At 33.6% G+C, this 15,809-nt stretch overlaps 1 protein-coding gene across 5 annotated transcripts in view; it reads right to left on the bottom strand.

Moving 5' to 3' along the window:
* Tomosyn (syntaxin-binding protein tomosyn) overlaps window positions 1-15,809 on the bottom strand; it is a 157,711-nt gene that overhangs the window by 24,234 nt on the left and 117,668 nt on the right. For all 5 annotated transcript variants that reach the window (XM_013310551.1, XM_013310549.1, XM_013310548.1 and 2 more), the window contains exons 3-4: window positions 11,503-11,685; window positions 3,523-3,657 (exon numbers count right to left, since the gene is read on the bottom strand). In XM_013310551.1, the coding sequence (XP_013166005.1) occupies window positions 3,523-3,657; window positions 11,503-11,685 (318 nt within the window). The remainder of the gene's footprint in view (window positions 1-3,522; window positions 3,658-11,502; window positions 11,686-15,809) is intronic.

The following is a 15,809-nucleotide window of genomic DNA, read 5'->3' as shown; positions in this document are numbered from 1 at the left end:
CTCCCCTGTCCCCGCTAGAGACTGTCCTACATGCGGCTACAATGCGAACATTGCTCATTCGAAATGTCGCCTAATGAATCCAATTCAACAGAGAAGTTAGACATACAGTAAATTTTCTTAATTAATGGAAAAATATTTCGTAATTTTCTCTTAAAACTGTAAGATAAATTCTTTAATTATTCGTATCTACGAATGGGTCACAAATCGAATTGGAATCAAGAAATTAGTCTTACTTATTAATATTTTCTTACTAATATTATAAATGCGAATGTTTACATGGATGGATATTTGAAGGTATCTTCAGAGCGGCTCAACGGATCTTGATGAAATTTAGCACAGATGTAGAGCATAGTCTGGAAACTCTTCCAAAAAAAACTGAATAAGTAGCCTATGTACTCACATAGGCTACTTATTCAGTTTTTTTTTAAATTCCGAACGGACGGAATTGGGGGCGACAACTAGTGTATACGAAAGTAAGATGCATTATACCGTAATATAGCACACGATTGAAAGCTGCAGGCGTTAGATCCGTCCCACACGACCCGTAACGAATTTTAAAGCTCACATGAGATCCCGTGTAATGGCCATTTCGTATCACAGATAAAAAAGGTTTTCCGTCATGAGCTACTGTAATTTTCATATGCAATTTTGTGTTTTGCATGTACTATTGTAAATAGCCTTTTGTTCATAAAAATGCGGGTGTTTATTGCGTTTTTTGCGTTATTAAAACAGTTTTACAAATATAGTCGAAACTGGATAAGTGAGAAACCTCTAGAAGCGAGTCATGGTCCGACGGATGACCTCCATAAGCGAGAAATCTCTATAAGCGAGAAACATATCGCAGTCCCTTTCATTCTCGCCTTTCCAGTTAGGACTGTATATACCTATATTATAATTCCTCAGTCTCCTTGATTAAACTAAAATCACAATTTGTAGGAGGGACTTTTGATAGGTAATTGTTAGTTAAAATTCTCTTATTGACCAAATCCACTCGAGAAATTTAAAGTAAATTGCTTTAAAAGTTACATGATTCAACTATGAATTGTTGAATTTAAAACTGTAAATATATTTAAAGTAAACAGCGTCTATAAAAATGTAGAGTTAGGTACGTTAAATTCTTAAATGATCGTACTAAAACCGTACTCAGAGTCAGTTTCAAGCATATAATGTAGTTAAGATGCAAGATATAAAATCTTGCATTTCTTCTGCACTTAGGAAATAAACTCGTCTTTAAAAAGTAGTAAGAGCTACTTAAATAAGAGCTTCTAGTTCTAGTACCTCTTAAGTCGTTAACACCTCCTTACTTCTTTATTATATCAAGAGTAGGGTCTTCAGAAAATAAAATCCTAGATAAAACAAATGCAAGAGTTAAGGTATTTACATGAATGTATTTTCTTACAAAACAAAAACAAAAAAGCATAGTATCATTGTTTTTATCATTAAGAATTAAAAAACAAAACAATTTAATAGCTTAAATATTAAGTTTATTGTAGTTGAAAATTGATTTCAATCGGAAATACGTTGGAAATATGGCGTCGTCAAGCGAGCGCCGCTGACCGAGCTGCAGTATTTTAAATTGAAATAGCGACGCAGCGAAGTGTATTTCCGATTGGAAATCTCTCCCTGAATGTACCCTATATCTGCCTCAATCACACTTGTCAGTTGGATACGAATGTAGCCGTTTCACTCGAATGACTCAGGGGATGATCTTTTTTTTAAAGGGGCAAAAGAGCGACGGAAACACAGAGGTGATCATCGACGCCCATGAACATATGCAACACCAGAGAAACAGATGTTTGCCAGTCTTTGAGAAACAAGCTCGCTTTTGGAAGGGTCTTTTGAAATTTTGTCCCCTTTCGCTTCCTATTCTTTTCTAATAGAGAAGGAACGGAAAGGAGGAGTGTATTTGACAGGGGAAGGTACACAAAGGAAGGGGATATAAACTCTTTCTGTGTGTACTTCGTCGATTAAAGGTAGGTAACACTGCAATTGAGGATGTCTTTTGGCAGCTCGCTCCGCTATTTAGGCGTATTTTGATTGCTCGGTTGTTTGACATCTTGTAAAATAAAAAAATGGTACATACATTGCTAATAGAGGTCACACACGGCTAGTTTCTTATTAATCTGTCTATACATTCACAGCTACATATAACTATTTTGCCAGCTACAACAATTTGCACGAGTTTGCTGTACTCGGCCCGCAATTAATGCCCGTGATTGACGCGAGATGGCGCACGGTAGTGGCCATTCTGCGACTTAACAACATAAGCCAGGACAAAGTGTCCAATTTGTACCCTTAGATTGCAACGGCTTGATGAATTAAATTCAAGCTAAAATAGTAAACTCTTACTTAAGATATATTAATATTATTCACTAGGACATATACTGGCATCGATATAAAATCTAACTGTGGGGCCTATCACAATTTTAGCACTCATTTCTTTATCTTTTTTGTGCTACATATTATTATATAAAAGACTATCTGTCGCCCCCGATTTCGTCCGCGCGGAATTAAAAAAAACTATCGGTCGCAGCGTAATGTTATATAGCCTAAAGCCTTCTTCTATAAATGGACTATCGAACAAAAAAAGATTTTTTCAAACCGGACCAGTAGTTCCTGAGATTAGCGCGTTTACACAAACAAACTCTTCCGCCTTATAATATTATTATAGACAATCACTTGACTTATGGGCCAAATTGGGTCATTAGCTATAAGTTGATTTTTTGATTAGTTGATGCCTAATTGCTTAATTAAAAATTATTTGCCACATTTAATAATGTTTATCAAATATGTTATGAATTGCATTCTATCATGTAAATGATGGCCTATAACTTTCGTAACACCAATTAATTTCACATACGAATGATTTATCGAGCAATTTATTAAAGCAAACATCGTAAATAAAAATTGCGACCTTCGATTACAACCATAAATACTGTTACGGAGACAATGTGTACAGGTTATTAAAAACATGAATATTATCCAGAATGCGTAGGATATTAGAACTACAAAGCATTATTTTTACAGCCTTTTTAAATTTTAATAAATGTATAATAACAGAGCTCTTTTTTGCGAAAAGAATGATTCGATAGTAAAGACAAGTTGTAAGGAAAGTAAGTAAAGTTTTTCAACGCTTGATAGGTGTCGTAAACAAGCTAGGAACTATTAATTTCGGAGACCGTAAGTCTTGTGTACAATATTGGAAACTCAAAAACTACTTGTTAGTTTTTAATTTAAAAAAACATATGACAAGCATTAGCTGTTGAATAAAACATCAACATCTGTGAGCCAAGAGCGGAGCTAAGAATTAATAATAACGATAAAACCAGAGACAAGATCCCTTAATTTGTTACTTTGGATGGAAGGATGTTTGTTAGATGATATCTCAAAAACGGATGCATGGATGTCTCTGAAATTTGGCATAGCTGTAGAACATAGTCTGGAAGAACACTTACTAATTAAGTTTTTTAATTCCGCCTGTACGGAGTAGTATGCGACAGTTAGTAAGAAATGTATACTCACACTTCGATGGCCTTGTTCCAGTTGATGACGTAACCGCTAAGTGCGAACGTCTCGATGTTGACGACGTGTACATTACCGCGCTCTGTGCCCACGTGCACCCATTTTGATTGCAACGGTAGATGCAGGCATGTTATCCTGGAGGACAAGACAACTTTAGTTCAAATAGAGATTAAGATAGTAGAGTCATTGACACGTTAAAGTTGTGGAGAAGTTGCTATTAGTTCAAGTAAATATAGGTAACTATAACTACGTTACAAAACTGTACATGTAAATAAAATTGGATTGTTCGTATGTAATATTTAGTAAAAATGTTCCATAATCAACGGAACGGCTGGTCCAAATTTGTTGGGACTTTGATTGGAAGGTAGCTGATGCATGCAGGCATATTATAGGCTATCCTTTTTACGACGAAGTCACGGACAACCGCTAGTATTCATTTAATAATGTAAGTGATATTTTTACTTATGTTAATTAAAGTTACATAATTTAAAAAAATAATCAAGGTTACTGATATAAACAAAAAATGTCTAACATTTAATTTCAAATTAAAAAAAAAACCTTTAAAGCTACTGAAGGTGGAAAAGGTTCACTTAAAGAGACTGTTATCTTTTCAGGACATTAAAAAAGTCCGGGACACTCGAGGCCTTTGAAAATGTATCTCCTTACGGCGCGATGTTATCGTTGACTATAAAAAGTCCCAAGCGTTTGGCATAAAATTATCATTTTAGAGCTTTCGAGAAAGAAAATCAAGGCAACAATATATTGCCGTTATATCTTTTGTATTTTATTTTACGAGTGTCGGTAGTACAAGATTCTGATCGTATTTTTTTACTCTTAATACAGCTTATAAATAAAACAAATTAGAATATAACTTTATTATAAATTATTTATATTTAACTCAAAGTTAGCTCGTCTGTTTGTTTATATTTTTATAGCAAAATAATAAAATGCTTAATCGACTATTAAAATAAAAATTACAATGATTAGGTATATATTTTTTTATTTAAGCGATGACCAATAATATCTTAATTGTATAAATGAGCACAAAGTTGTGTTAAATATAATCCTTGCGTGCTCTGAAAATTGGAGTTACCGAAGTTCTACAAATTGCTGTAGCATTGCTACGAACTGTAGCATTGCTACGAACTGTAGCAATGTATGATGCTACGAAGTTGCAACTAAATTAAACAGAGTTGCACTGCAATTACAAATGTTGTAATAATTTTATAACCCTAATTGCAAACTACAACAACAAACATTTTAATTATAAAACTTATTTAGTAGATTTATTTAAACTGTAGACTTTAATATAGTTCTTATTAACAATTTGCGTATGTTTTATCAATATACAACAACAAAGCGTTGGTTTAGTGGTTAAGCACTGGACTTGTAATCTGCAATTCCTGGGTTCAAATCCCATGTATCAATGTGTTTTTCGATTATCGATTTACATATGTACATTTATCCGACGTTCTCACATTGAAGGAAATAACGTGATGTAACCTGCACATATCTGCAGAAATTTATAGATATGTTTGAAGTCAATCCTGACTGGGTCAGCGTGGTTGACTATGGGCTAGTCATACCTAATGCAGGGTAGGCTCCGAACCCGTAATTTAAATACATATATTGCATATCTATGGACATCAAAATCAACAACTGACTACAGAACACAGATGCACATCACTGCTACCAATAAAGTGATTAAATCCAAACAGGCAGGACGTAGCAATTCTAATTAACTAAAGGAGTCTAATTGTCTTAAGGGTAATAGTACACAAACGTTGAAAGCGATTCTAAATAATTTCAGTGCTCTCAAAACATTCTACAATTGTGCCTAAGGGATGCTTCTGTGTGTACACAGATTTATCACACACGTCTCTGGAACACTTGTATCTCTTTCATTCTTCTTATATAAAACAGAGATGACTATATTACAAGTGTTGCGGCAGTGTAACTCTACGATTATTGTGCTTACATGCAGTAATGTTACCGTGCACTAACGTCAGACAACATCAAACTAACACCGACGTAACTCACCCTTTTATTTCATTCGTCTGTTTTGTTAGTTTAATGCCAAATCTGTAACAATGTGCAAAACGAAAACCTAAGCTATAGTGCATGTTATTCAGGACATGATTATATATAAGAAACTAGCTGTCGCCCGCGACTCCATCCTCGCGGAATTAAAAAAAACTTAATTAGTAGCGTCTGTGTTCTTCCAGACTATGTTCTACATCTATGCCATATTTCAGTGGAATCCGTTCAGCCGTTCTGGAGATACCTATAAACAAACATCCATCCATCAATCCATCCAAACATTCGCATTTATAATATTAGTAAGAAGTAAGACAGTTAAAAGAGTTTTAAATGTGTTCGTTATATTTATGAATTTAAAGTCAGATTGAAAATAAATTTTCTAGTACTAAATACATAAATAATACTTGCAATAGTTCTTTATTGTAATTCCAATTAAACCTTTTATTATTTTCTGTACTGTTGTTTTTTTAATATTCATTCGAAGCATGTTCCTAATCCATGTCTCATCTTACTAACATTATAAATGCGAATATTTAGATGGATGGACGTTCGTTAGAAGTTATCTTCGGAACGACTGAACGAATTTCGCTGAAATTTGGCATAGATGTAGAATAAAGTCTGAAGCACATAGTTTACTTAATAAGTTTTTTTTAATCCGCACGGACGGAGTCGCAGGCAACAGCTAGTCAATACATATGACATGAATTGGAAACATGTTTCAATGTACCAAATATCTAACATAATCAGATCATTAATGTAATTATAATAGTCTCAATATGAATTAACATATCAAATTATCTTCCGATATAATTAATGTATGTAATTATTTTGGTCAATCGCTTGATCAAAATGTGATAAATGGCTTTGCAGTTAATTACAGCTTAGTATAGCTTCGGTGGCTCAGGGGTCAAGGGACTTGCGATCTGCAGGTCCAGGGTTCGTATCCCGCCATCTACCAATGTGTTTTTCGATTTCTGATTGACATATGTACATTCATCCGACATTCTTACGGTGAATTAAACATCGTGATGCAACCTACATATATCTGAGAAGAAATTCAAAGATATGTGTGAAGTCAACCTGCACAGGGCCAGCGTGGTTGACTTTATATACGTTGGTATAAAAAAATCTGAATTTTTATCTTAAATTCTATTACGACAATACAAAGGACAAACAATTTTAAGTCAAATTAACTTAAGACAAAACCCAAATAATCGCATCTCATTGAAAGCGCTGAAAGCTGAGACCCTAAGTTATTATGTTAGGCTAAGCTACCCTGGCGTCCTGCCAGACTAATGTCCTGAGAACAGGCTCACGAGATAAAGTAATTAAAAACAATTTTCCCGCAAGAGTAATTAAAAATTTTAAACTAAGTCAGACACTACCAAATAAAAAAACATTTAAATCAAAATTTTTCAAACGGTACAGGATAAATATATTAAATTCTATAATCACATGGACTAAGAGGTGAATCTAGCTAATATTAGAAAATTATGAAACGGAATATATACTAATATTATAGATGCGAATGTTTAGATAGATTGATGTTTGTTTGAAAGTATCTCGGAAACGGCTGAATGGATCTTGCTGAAATTTGACACATTTGTAGAACATAGTCTGGAAGAACACAAAGGCTACTTAATAAGTTTTTAATTACGCGGAGACGGGGTCGCAGGCGATAGCTAGTGAAATATAAAAACTATCCCTAATTAATCAATACATTAAAATATATTTTTTATTTAAATTATATTTTAAAAATTAAGACAAGGTAGAAAGCTCCGCGAGCTTTCCTAAAGCTCGCTATTAATTTCAATTTATATAACGTACAATTTCTCGTCAAATAATTAAAACAAATTCATAGCAATAAATACATCAGATTCAGTAAAATAATTATACGACGGTAGCGATTATATTTCACCGAGCAATTCCCAGGAGGAAGTAATTTGTCTGTGGAAATGAATTAACTGACTCTAACAGCGAAACTCAAGGGCTAGAGAAAATTCATCGCTCGAGTAGACTTACGGTAAATGCTAGAAAATTTCTTCCTCTGTATCTTACTAATTTCTTGTATGTATTTTATTACTGGATAAAGTAATATTTCATAACAGTAGCTGATGTTATGTCAATATCTTACGAATGTTTGGATGGATGGATGTTTGTTAGAAGATATCTCCATAACAGCTGCATGAATCTCGCTGAAATTTGGTACAGATGTAGAACACATACTGGAACACATAGGCTACTATTTTTTCAATGCCGCACAGACGGAGTCGCGGTAACGGCTAGTTTGATATACATTTAATGCTTCTCTAATTATTACACATGGTTTACGTCTTGTACTGTACAATGCTACATTATTTTTTTATATTTTAGTATATAAAGTCTCTTAATAAATATAGTCCTGTTTTTGTTTCCCTACAAGCTGTCCTCTACAACGAAGATACAAATCTTTGCTTCAACGACGCTACAAAGGCCCTAATGAAGGCGCCTTTAGTATCCGTAGAGTAATTATCGGGCGACATGAAAGAGCCGGGGAGCATGAAATTTATCTTTGTTTAGTTAACAAGGTGCGAGGTTCGGGGACAGAGATGCGGTTGCCATGACAACGTCGCCCTTACTCCGCTTTAATTAATTCCGACGTCCCGCTTTAAAGGAACTGTTGTGAATAATACCAATATTAAAAATGTTATCATAAGTTTTTATCATCATGTTGATTATACCACTGATGATGATTTTCAGACTTATTTTTAAGTTAAATTTTAATTTCTAATCGTGAAATTTCGCTGCAATAAATGTATGACAATAAGATTTTCTACATAGTGCAAAACAAAGTAAATAACTTTTACATCACTTGATTAAACGGTACTTTGGTTACTAATTATTACAATTTGATTTTGTGACAAGCTAAATTTAAATTTAATAAAAATAAAAAGAAAAATCTAATAAATATTGTCTACCAAAATCTCAAAGTTTTCCTCAATTCCTATTATAGCGAGTCTGTAACAAGGGATCTTACTTCCACTCTGATTTATTGAATTTCTTACAACATTAGTCCGTCTAGTTTAATTTGAGACGTCGACTAAAGTTCAATTAAATATTGATGTTTTCAGCATCACAATGATACGTTTGTTTCTTTTTAAATCGTAACAATGTGCTCTTTATTTAATGAATTAGTCTGAAGTCCAGTTATTACAATTTCAACTGTCTATATCTTTGATTCGAAATTATATAAACAAGTACATACAAAAACGAATTATCTTTCTGTGCATCCTCTCCTCCGTCGATTAAAGGTATGCAATGCATATGCAACTGCGTATGTCTATGGGCAACGGTCACTTCGCTATTTCATCGATTTCAGGTGACCGCTCGCTCGTTTGCCACCTTTTGATATAAAAAAATATATATACAAAATTCTCGTGTCACAATGTTAGTTACTATACATCTCCGAAACGGTTTGACTGAATGAAATTTTATATGCATATTCTGTAAGTCTATGAATCGGCTACTATATATTTCTTAGTCAAGAACGGACAGAGTCGAGGGCGACAGCTAGTAACGGATAAAGAAGTGTATCAATTTTCAAAACATCATCGGGAAATGGCTCTAATTTTTTTTTTCTAATTTTATCCTAATAAACAGAACAAGTTAAATAAAATCTAGAAACATCTTACGAGAATGTTACAACTTAGTTATCCATTTAGTTGGGATCCGAGCAATCTGTTTAATCAGTGCTTTGCATTCAAATTGAGGTGTTTAAGAAGTTAGGTTAGATCGTCAGATTTTCTTTCTCCGTCTCTCCACAAGCTGCGAGAAAGTGATAGATGGTTTGCGGATTAATTAAACGGATTTACTTTTATACGAATTATTCTTAGGAACTACTGGTCCGATTTGTAAAATTATCTTTTTGTTGGATGGTCTATTTATAGAGGAAGGCTTTAGGCTATGTAACATTACGCTACGACCAATAGTTTTCTTTATTTCCGCGCGGACGGAGTCGCGGGCGACAGCTAATGTGTTACATTTGTTTGCTAACCAGATCCACCTTGTAATTCTACATTTATTTCAAAGATAAGGGGACAGGAAGGAATAAATGTTTAAACTATAGTTTTATGTTAAGGCATGGATATATTCATTAAATTTATTCGAATTACACTGTATTACAGCTACATTTCATTGTATTATGTATACATAGCTTTTTCTACGAACGTACTAAGCTACGAGAGTGCTACGCTTTTATGACAATAGTATTTAAAATCGTATAATTAACGCGATAAATCTGATGAAATATGAGAGAGGGGACTATTTAATTCTGATATACGACGCTGTAGGGTTACCATGTTAGTGAAAATTCATGGATAGTTATCCATTTTGATACAATTTAACTTGATTAAGGATCGGGTTATAATAAAGAAGAGTAATTCTACTATAGTTTCAAATTATCTTGTTTTCAAGTACAGTAGTATATACGTTGTAGTAATAAAAGTCATTGTCAATGGATGGATAGGTGAAAAAAAAATAAAACAAACCCTTTTGACATCAAATTATAATAAATTAAATAATAAATAATATTTAAAATATTAATAAAATCGTTTAAAGGGATGCAGTAAGTGTGAAATTACCTTTACAGTTAGGTAAAAGTAATTGTGAGAAAGAATAAAAACTGTTGAAATTAATGCGTCAAAATCTTTATGGCAGAGTAATTTAGTAAATTTGCAATCGGCATCAGTCAATATTTTAAACATTAATTAAAATTGTGTCAACCCTAATTGAATTGAAGCGTATGTTATCGAATAATGAAAGCTGAGTTTTCGAGAGCTTTAGTTATTGAAATATCGAATTAATACAAAACGAGTTTGCAAAATACGATGATAATTAAATTACTAATATATGTAAAATAAAACTTATTTTGATGCATTGAAACAATATTAATTTTAAATATGTATTCTGTATATCATTTTAATTAACCATTATAAGATATAACTACATAAGGGAGCGTCGGTGGCTCAGTGGTCAAGCACTTGACTTGCAATCTGCAGGTCCTGGGTTCGAATCCCGTCATGTACCAATGTGTTTTTCTGTTTCCGATTTACATATGTACATTTATCCGTACGTTCTTACGGTGAAGGAAAACATCGTGATGCAACCTGCACATATCTGAGAAGTAATTCAAAGATATGAGTGATGTCAACCAACCCGTACTTGGCCAGCGTGGTTGACTATGGCTAGTCACCCCTAACTTAGGGTAGGCTCCGAGCCCACCGGTGGGACATATAGTGAGCTGATGATGATGATGATGAACCAATTACAATACGATGTATAAACATCCCTTAAATATTCACATAATTTTAATTCAGTATAAAATATATATCCAATAAAAAAAAGTTATATTTAACAAGGAACCTATTGTGAAAATGTATATAAAAAACAAGTAAACTTTTCAAATAATATAATCTTTTTTTATCAGACATGATAATAATAAATTAAAAAAATCTAAAGTTTAATAAATCTAGTGTGAATTTATCCAAACAATAGTCTAATTATTGCGTATTGACTATATTCTAGATTCTTAGATTATGAATTAAAAAAGATGATAAACTAGTCATTTATAATTGAGTCTATAGATTAGATTCAAATCGATATATAAACACGGCTAAACAGTCACGTATATACGTCCGGTGGCGGCACCGACTAGTTTCGAGCCCATCGGGGGCCTTTCATCAGGATGAGTGGGCCTCGAAACTAGTCGGTGCCGCCACCGGACGAATATACGTGAGTGTTTAGCCGTGTTTATATATCAATTTAGTAGAATGTCTCACGAAAGTTTGAATAATTTAATAGATTCAAATCTTTTAGTAACAATAATATTTAAAGAAGAACTATTCTGTTTTTTATGAAAACTTACCACAATGGTAAACTAAATGTAATCAAAAGATAACGTACCGTTCCCTCTGGAACTTGAGAGATTGAACACGCTGAGGTGACTTCTGCCGGAAGGTCCAGAGATGCAGCTGGTCGTCAGCGGTGGCGGTGACCAGGGCGCCCTCGTTGATCAGGAACTGCGCGTGAAGTACCGCCTCGCCAGCTTCATGCCGCACGTGTGCGTCCACACCGGGCCCGCCCAAACTGTTTCCGCTTAGGAAATGTATTGAACTTGAATACGTAATAAAATAGAACAATAAAGTAAAAGATTAGTCTAAATTATTATAGTAAACAGTGGGAGAGCCCGCTTTAACATCTTCGCACGAGTTGGCCCGGCTCGCCCGGTGAAATACAACGACCACACAGAAGACAGGCGTCAAGTGGAAGCAATTCCGCGTTTCGTCTGATGAGTGTGCGTCCCGGAGGCCTAATTTAGTCCACTTTCCCTTCCCACCCTTTTTCTTAAGGAAAGGATGGGAAGTGGAAGTGGACTTTCCGGATGAGAGGATGCATGGAAAGCGAAGATATTTTCTTTCTGTGCATCCAAGGAGAGGTCCTTCGTCAATTGAAGGAAGTCAACGTATATGCAATTGCGTATGTCTATGGTCAACGGTCACTTCGCTATTTCAGCGATTTCAGGTGGCCGCTAGCTCGTTTGCCTCCTTTTGATATAAAAAAAACAAATATGCATTGTAATTCGTGTGAAGTCTTACGATATTTTTCAGGTGGGTATGATGTAAAAATTGAGAGTTTAAATAGATTGACACAATGTTATACTGGTTTGGTAATTGTACAAAAATCATCAACATCTTTTCGTTAAATGCATATGTAATCTTTTAAAGAATAGATGTAAAAAAGCTACATCGCAGACGTTCATAAAATATATCATTTTGAGAAGCAAACAGAAAATCTGAGCGTATGTTCTTTGATGCGACCTCGCTCGCGGCAGTCTTCGTTGTAACTTTTCAGCGACTACGAGTTGTTGAACTTAAACAAATTTCAACGAAAATGTATTTGCTTATGTTCCCTCGAGATGATATTACTAGAATATTCGCTGTTGCTTTATTTTTAATTTTTCTAGAGGCAAAGGTTGTTAAAAGTTGTTGCCATGCTCGTATATTGTAAATGATTTTAATTATAAACTTTCCTCAAAGCAAATAAAACATTTTTTAATGCTTTAATTATTTTAAGCCGTTTATTTTTTAAACTGTTAGGTAAAATGTCTTGAAAGGAATACAATGAACATTGTCATAAGTACAATAATGCAGCTTTTTCAAACTATAAAAATACAGTTTTGAATTTCAAAGATAAATTAAAGTTTAAAGTCATTTAGACGTTAGGAAATGCAAGTAAAGCGAATATAAATCAAAATGTCAAGCCGACAGGTCACAGTTAAAATGAGCTATTTTATCGATATTTCACTTGAGAAATTCTTTATTTCAAAGACCGCTTTTATACAGACATCACGGAAAGAACTCTATTGATATTTTAAAATAGAAATCGCGAAGACTTGATACTAAATCAAACTTATCGCGAAATATTCAATTAAGATGTCAACTAACGCCATCTATGTTTATGATATGAAACCATTCTTTTTCAATAGCAAAGTTCAAGAAGATATTAATATTAAAAAATACAAAGGTATGAGTTTAATATTGCCTGGGCAATGTAAAATGAAGATAAAATACAGTCGAAAGCATTCCTAGAGAAAAGTGACTTTTGCATCTAACAATGCATTTCCCATCAAACTAAAGTACTTCAAAGTACATTTGCTTTTAAAACTATTAAACATGTCGATCGTGACTCCGTCCGCACGTAATTAAAAAAAATGTAGTAAGTAGCCTATATGTTCTACCAGGCTATGTTCTACATCTATGCCAAATTTCAGCTAGATCTATGCAGTAGTTCTGGAGATACCTTCAATCACACATCCATCCATCTAAACATTAGCATTACTATTAGTAAGATAGTAAGAAGTAAGATATATTTGGAGTAATTTACTAAATTACTTTTTACACTGAAGGTCCATGGTCTTCGTGACCTCGGGGTTAAGGGCTAGAATTATCTTGTTATTGAATTTTTATCTGTGCCGTATTAAAACATCGAAAAAAGATTTTTTTTCTAAACTACTAAATGACGGAAACTTTTTTTTTTGTTTAAAATATAAGCAGATTTTTTTGTAAATTTACTAATATTTCTTTAACCATTCCAACGAAGCTCTAGGCTTGTGCTAGGATATGGTTTACGACAATAGTCGAATAGCGGGATTCGAAGTCCCGACCTCGTGGTCGGAAATCCGTACCCTTAACCATTAGGCTATTGACGCTTTGCGACTTATGCAACTTGTTTTTTGAGCAGTTAACTAAGTAATGGTCAGTACAATGCTGATTATTCAGTCAACGTTTGTAATTAGAGCGCAGCTGAACAAAGCGGTAGTATCCGCTGTCAGCAAAGCCCTTGTTCAGTGTTTGTGTAACGCAGATGTTCAGTTCAGCGTATACTGTTCAAACATGATCTAGTTCCGCAAACAATGGATAAGTATCATCGCTTTATTGAGGTCTGTTTGTTCTTTACTAATATTGTGATTGTTGCAGTTTGATAACTATTATAAAGTACTTAATTTATAGTTTAATTTTCTGCTGCCAAATTGTATTGAAACATATTGCCATCTCTATTAATTCAAAGTAAATGAAAGGGATGACATTATCTTATACATAAAATTCTCATGTTACCATACTGCTCCGAAACGGCTTGAACGATTATTACGAAATTTTATATGCATATTCAGTAGATCTGAGAATCGGCTAATATCTATTTTAATACAGTACGGACAGAGTCAAGGGAGATAGCTATCTCACACTAGCACTAGCTAGTGTTTTTATAAAAGTTTTTCGAAAGAAAATAAACAGTTTAGGGGTGTTTCTTTTAGATTTGAAAACGATATTAGGAAGTGAATTTAAATATTTTAACATTTATTATAAAGTAAATTATCGTTAAGGTTGTTAAGCGAAAAAGCGCTTTTTATTACTTCCATCAAATCTTAAATAGTAAATCGATGAGATATTCAGAGTGTTGTATCGACAGCTCATTTATTTGCTGTATTCGGAGCAGCGCTTTACAGCCGTCAAATGAAGTGATCCCGACTTCGTTAGTGATCTTCACTTTCAAGTCGAATCAAAGCTTCCTTTATTAAACATTGATTACGACTTACCCAAATTGCTTGATTTCCTCTCAAGTGTCTTTCGATATGATTAAAAGAAGATCTGAGATAAATATTAGATAATTTAGGTTGACTAAGGTAACGAGGAAATTTATTTTATAACTAAAAGTTCTAGATTCGATTAAGATAAGGGAAGACAGCCCATAAAATTTATTTAACTTTATTAATATATTGAATACAAATAATAATTAATTAATTGGGTAATTAAAAGATTAATTAACTAAGACGTTTATTTTTTTATCATAAGGTGACAAACGAGCGAGCGGCCACCTGAAATCGCTGAAATAGCGAAGTGACCGTTACCCATAGACAACCACAATTGCATATATGTTGCCTGTTTAATCGACGGAGGAGATGCACAGAAAGAATATATTTTCCCTTTCCATGCGTCCTCTCATTCGGAAAGTCCAATTCCATTTTCCATCCTTTCCTTATAAGAAAAAGGGTGGGAAGAGAAAGAGGACTAAATTTAGGAGGTTTATATAAACCCACATTATTTAAACATATCCCTTTACATATATAGATTAGAGATATACATAGTTTGCGATACAAACAAGTCAGATTCACGGTTAAACTACAGTTAACCTGCAGTAATTAACGTTAGCAAACAAAAGCTATAAATGTAGCACGTGCTGGCCTCAACTTACGTGATATCACACGTATGAACTTTGTAAACTTTAACTTGATGTTATCAGGAGTATTGTTAAAGTACTCTGTAGCTACTTAATGTTGTTTATTGCAAACGAAAGCAATAATTATATTACAAGTCACTTTGTATATAAGTTTTCCAAACAATATTGATTGTGAATATTATAAATGGAAATGTTTGGATGGATGGATAGTTAGAAGGTATTTCCGGAACGGCTGCATGGATTTGCTGAAATTTAGCATAGATGTAGAACATAGTCTGGAGGCACACTTAGGATAAGAAAAGACTAGTAAAACTATTGAAATAAACAAATGATTTAACTCAATAGTATGTTTAAAGTAGTATATGCCAAGTATATAGCTTTATTTATTATGTAAATCAGTAATATAAATTACATAACAACTGAGGCAAACACGCCTGGCTCGCCACTGATAAGCGTTATACATTGCGCTTGTTCAT

This window comes from Papilio xuthus, unplaced genomic scaffold (genome assembly GCF_000836235.2).
Source record: "Papilio xuthus unplaced genomic scaffold, Pxut_1.1 DF827714.1, whole genome shotgun sequence".
NCBI classification, from domain to species: Eukaryota; Metazoa; Arthropoda; class Insecta; order Lepidoptera; family Papilionidae; genus Papilio; species Papilio xuthus.
This window is presented reverse-complemented; position numbering and strand designations above follow the sequence as displayed.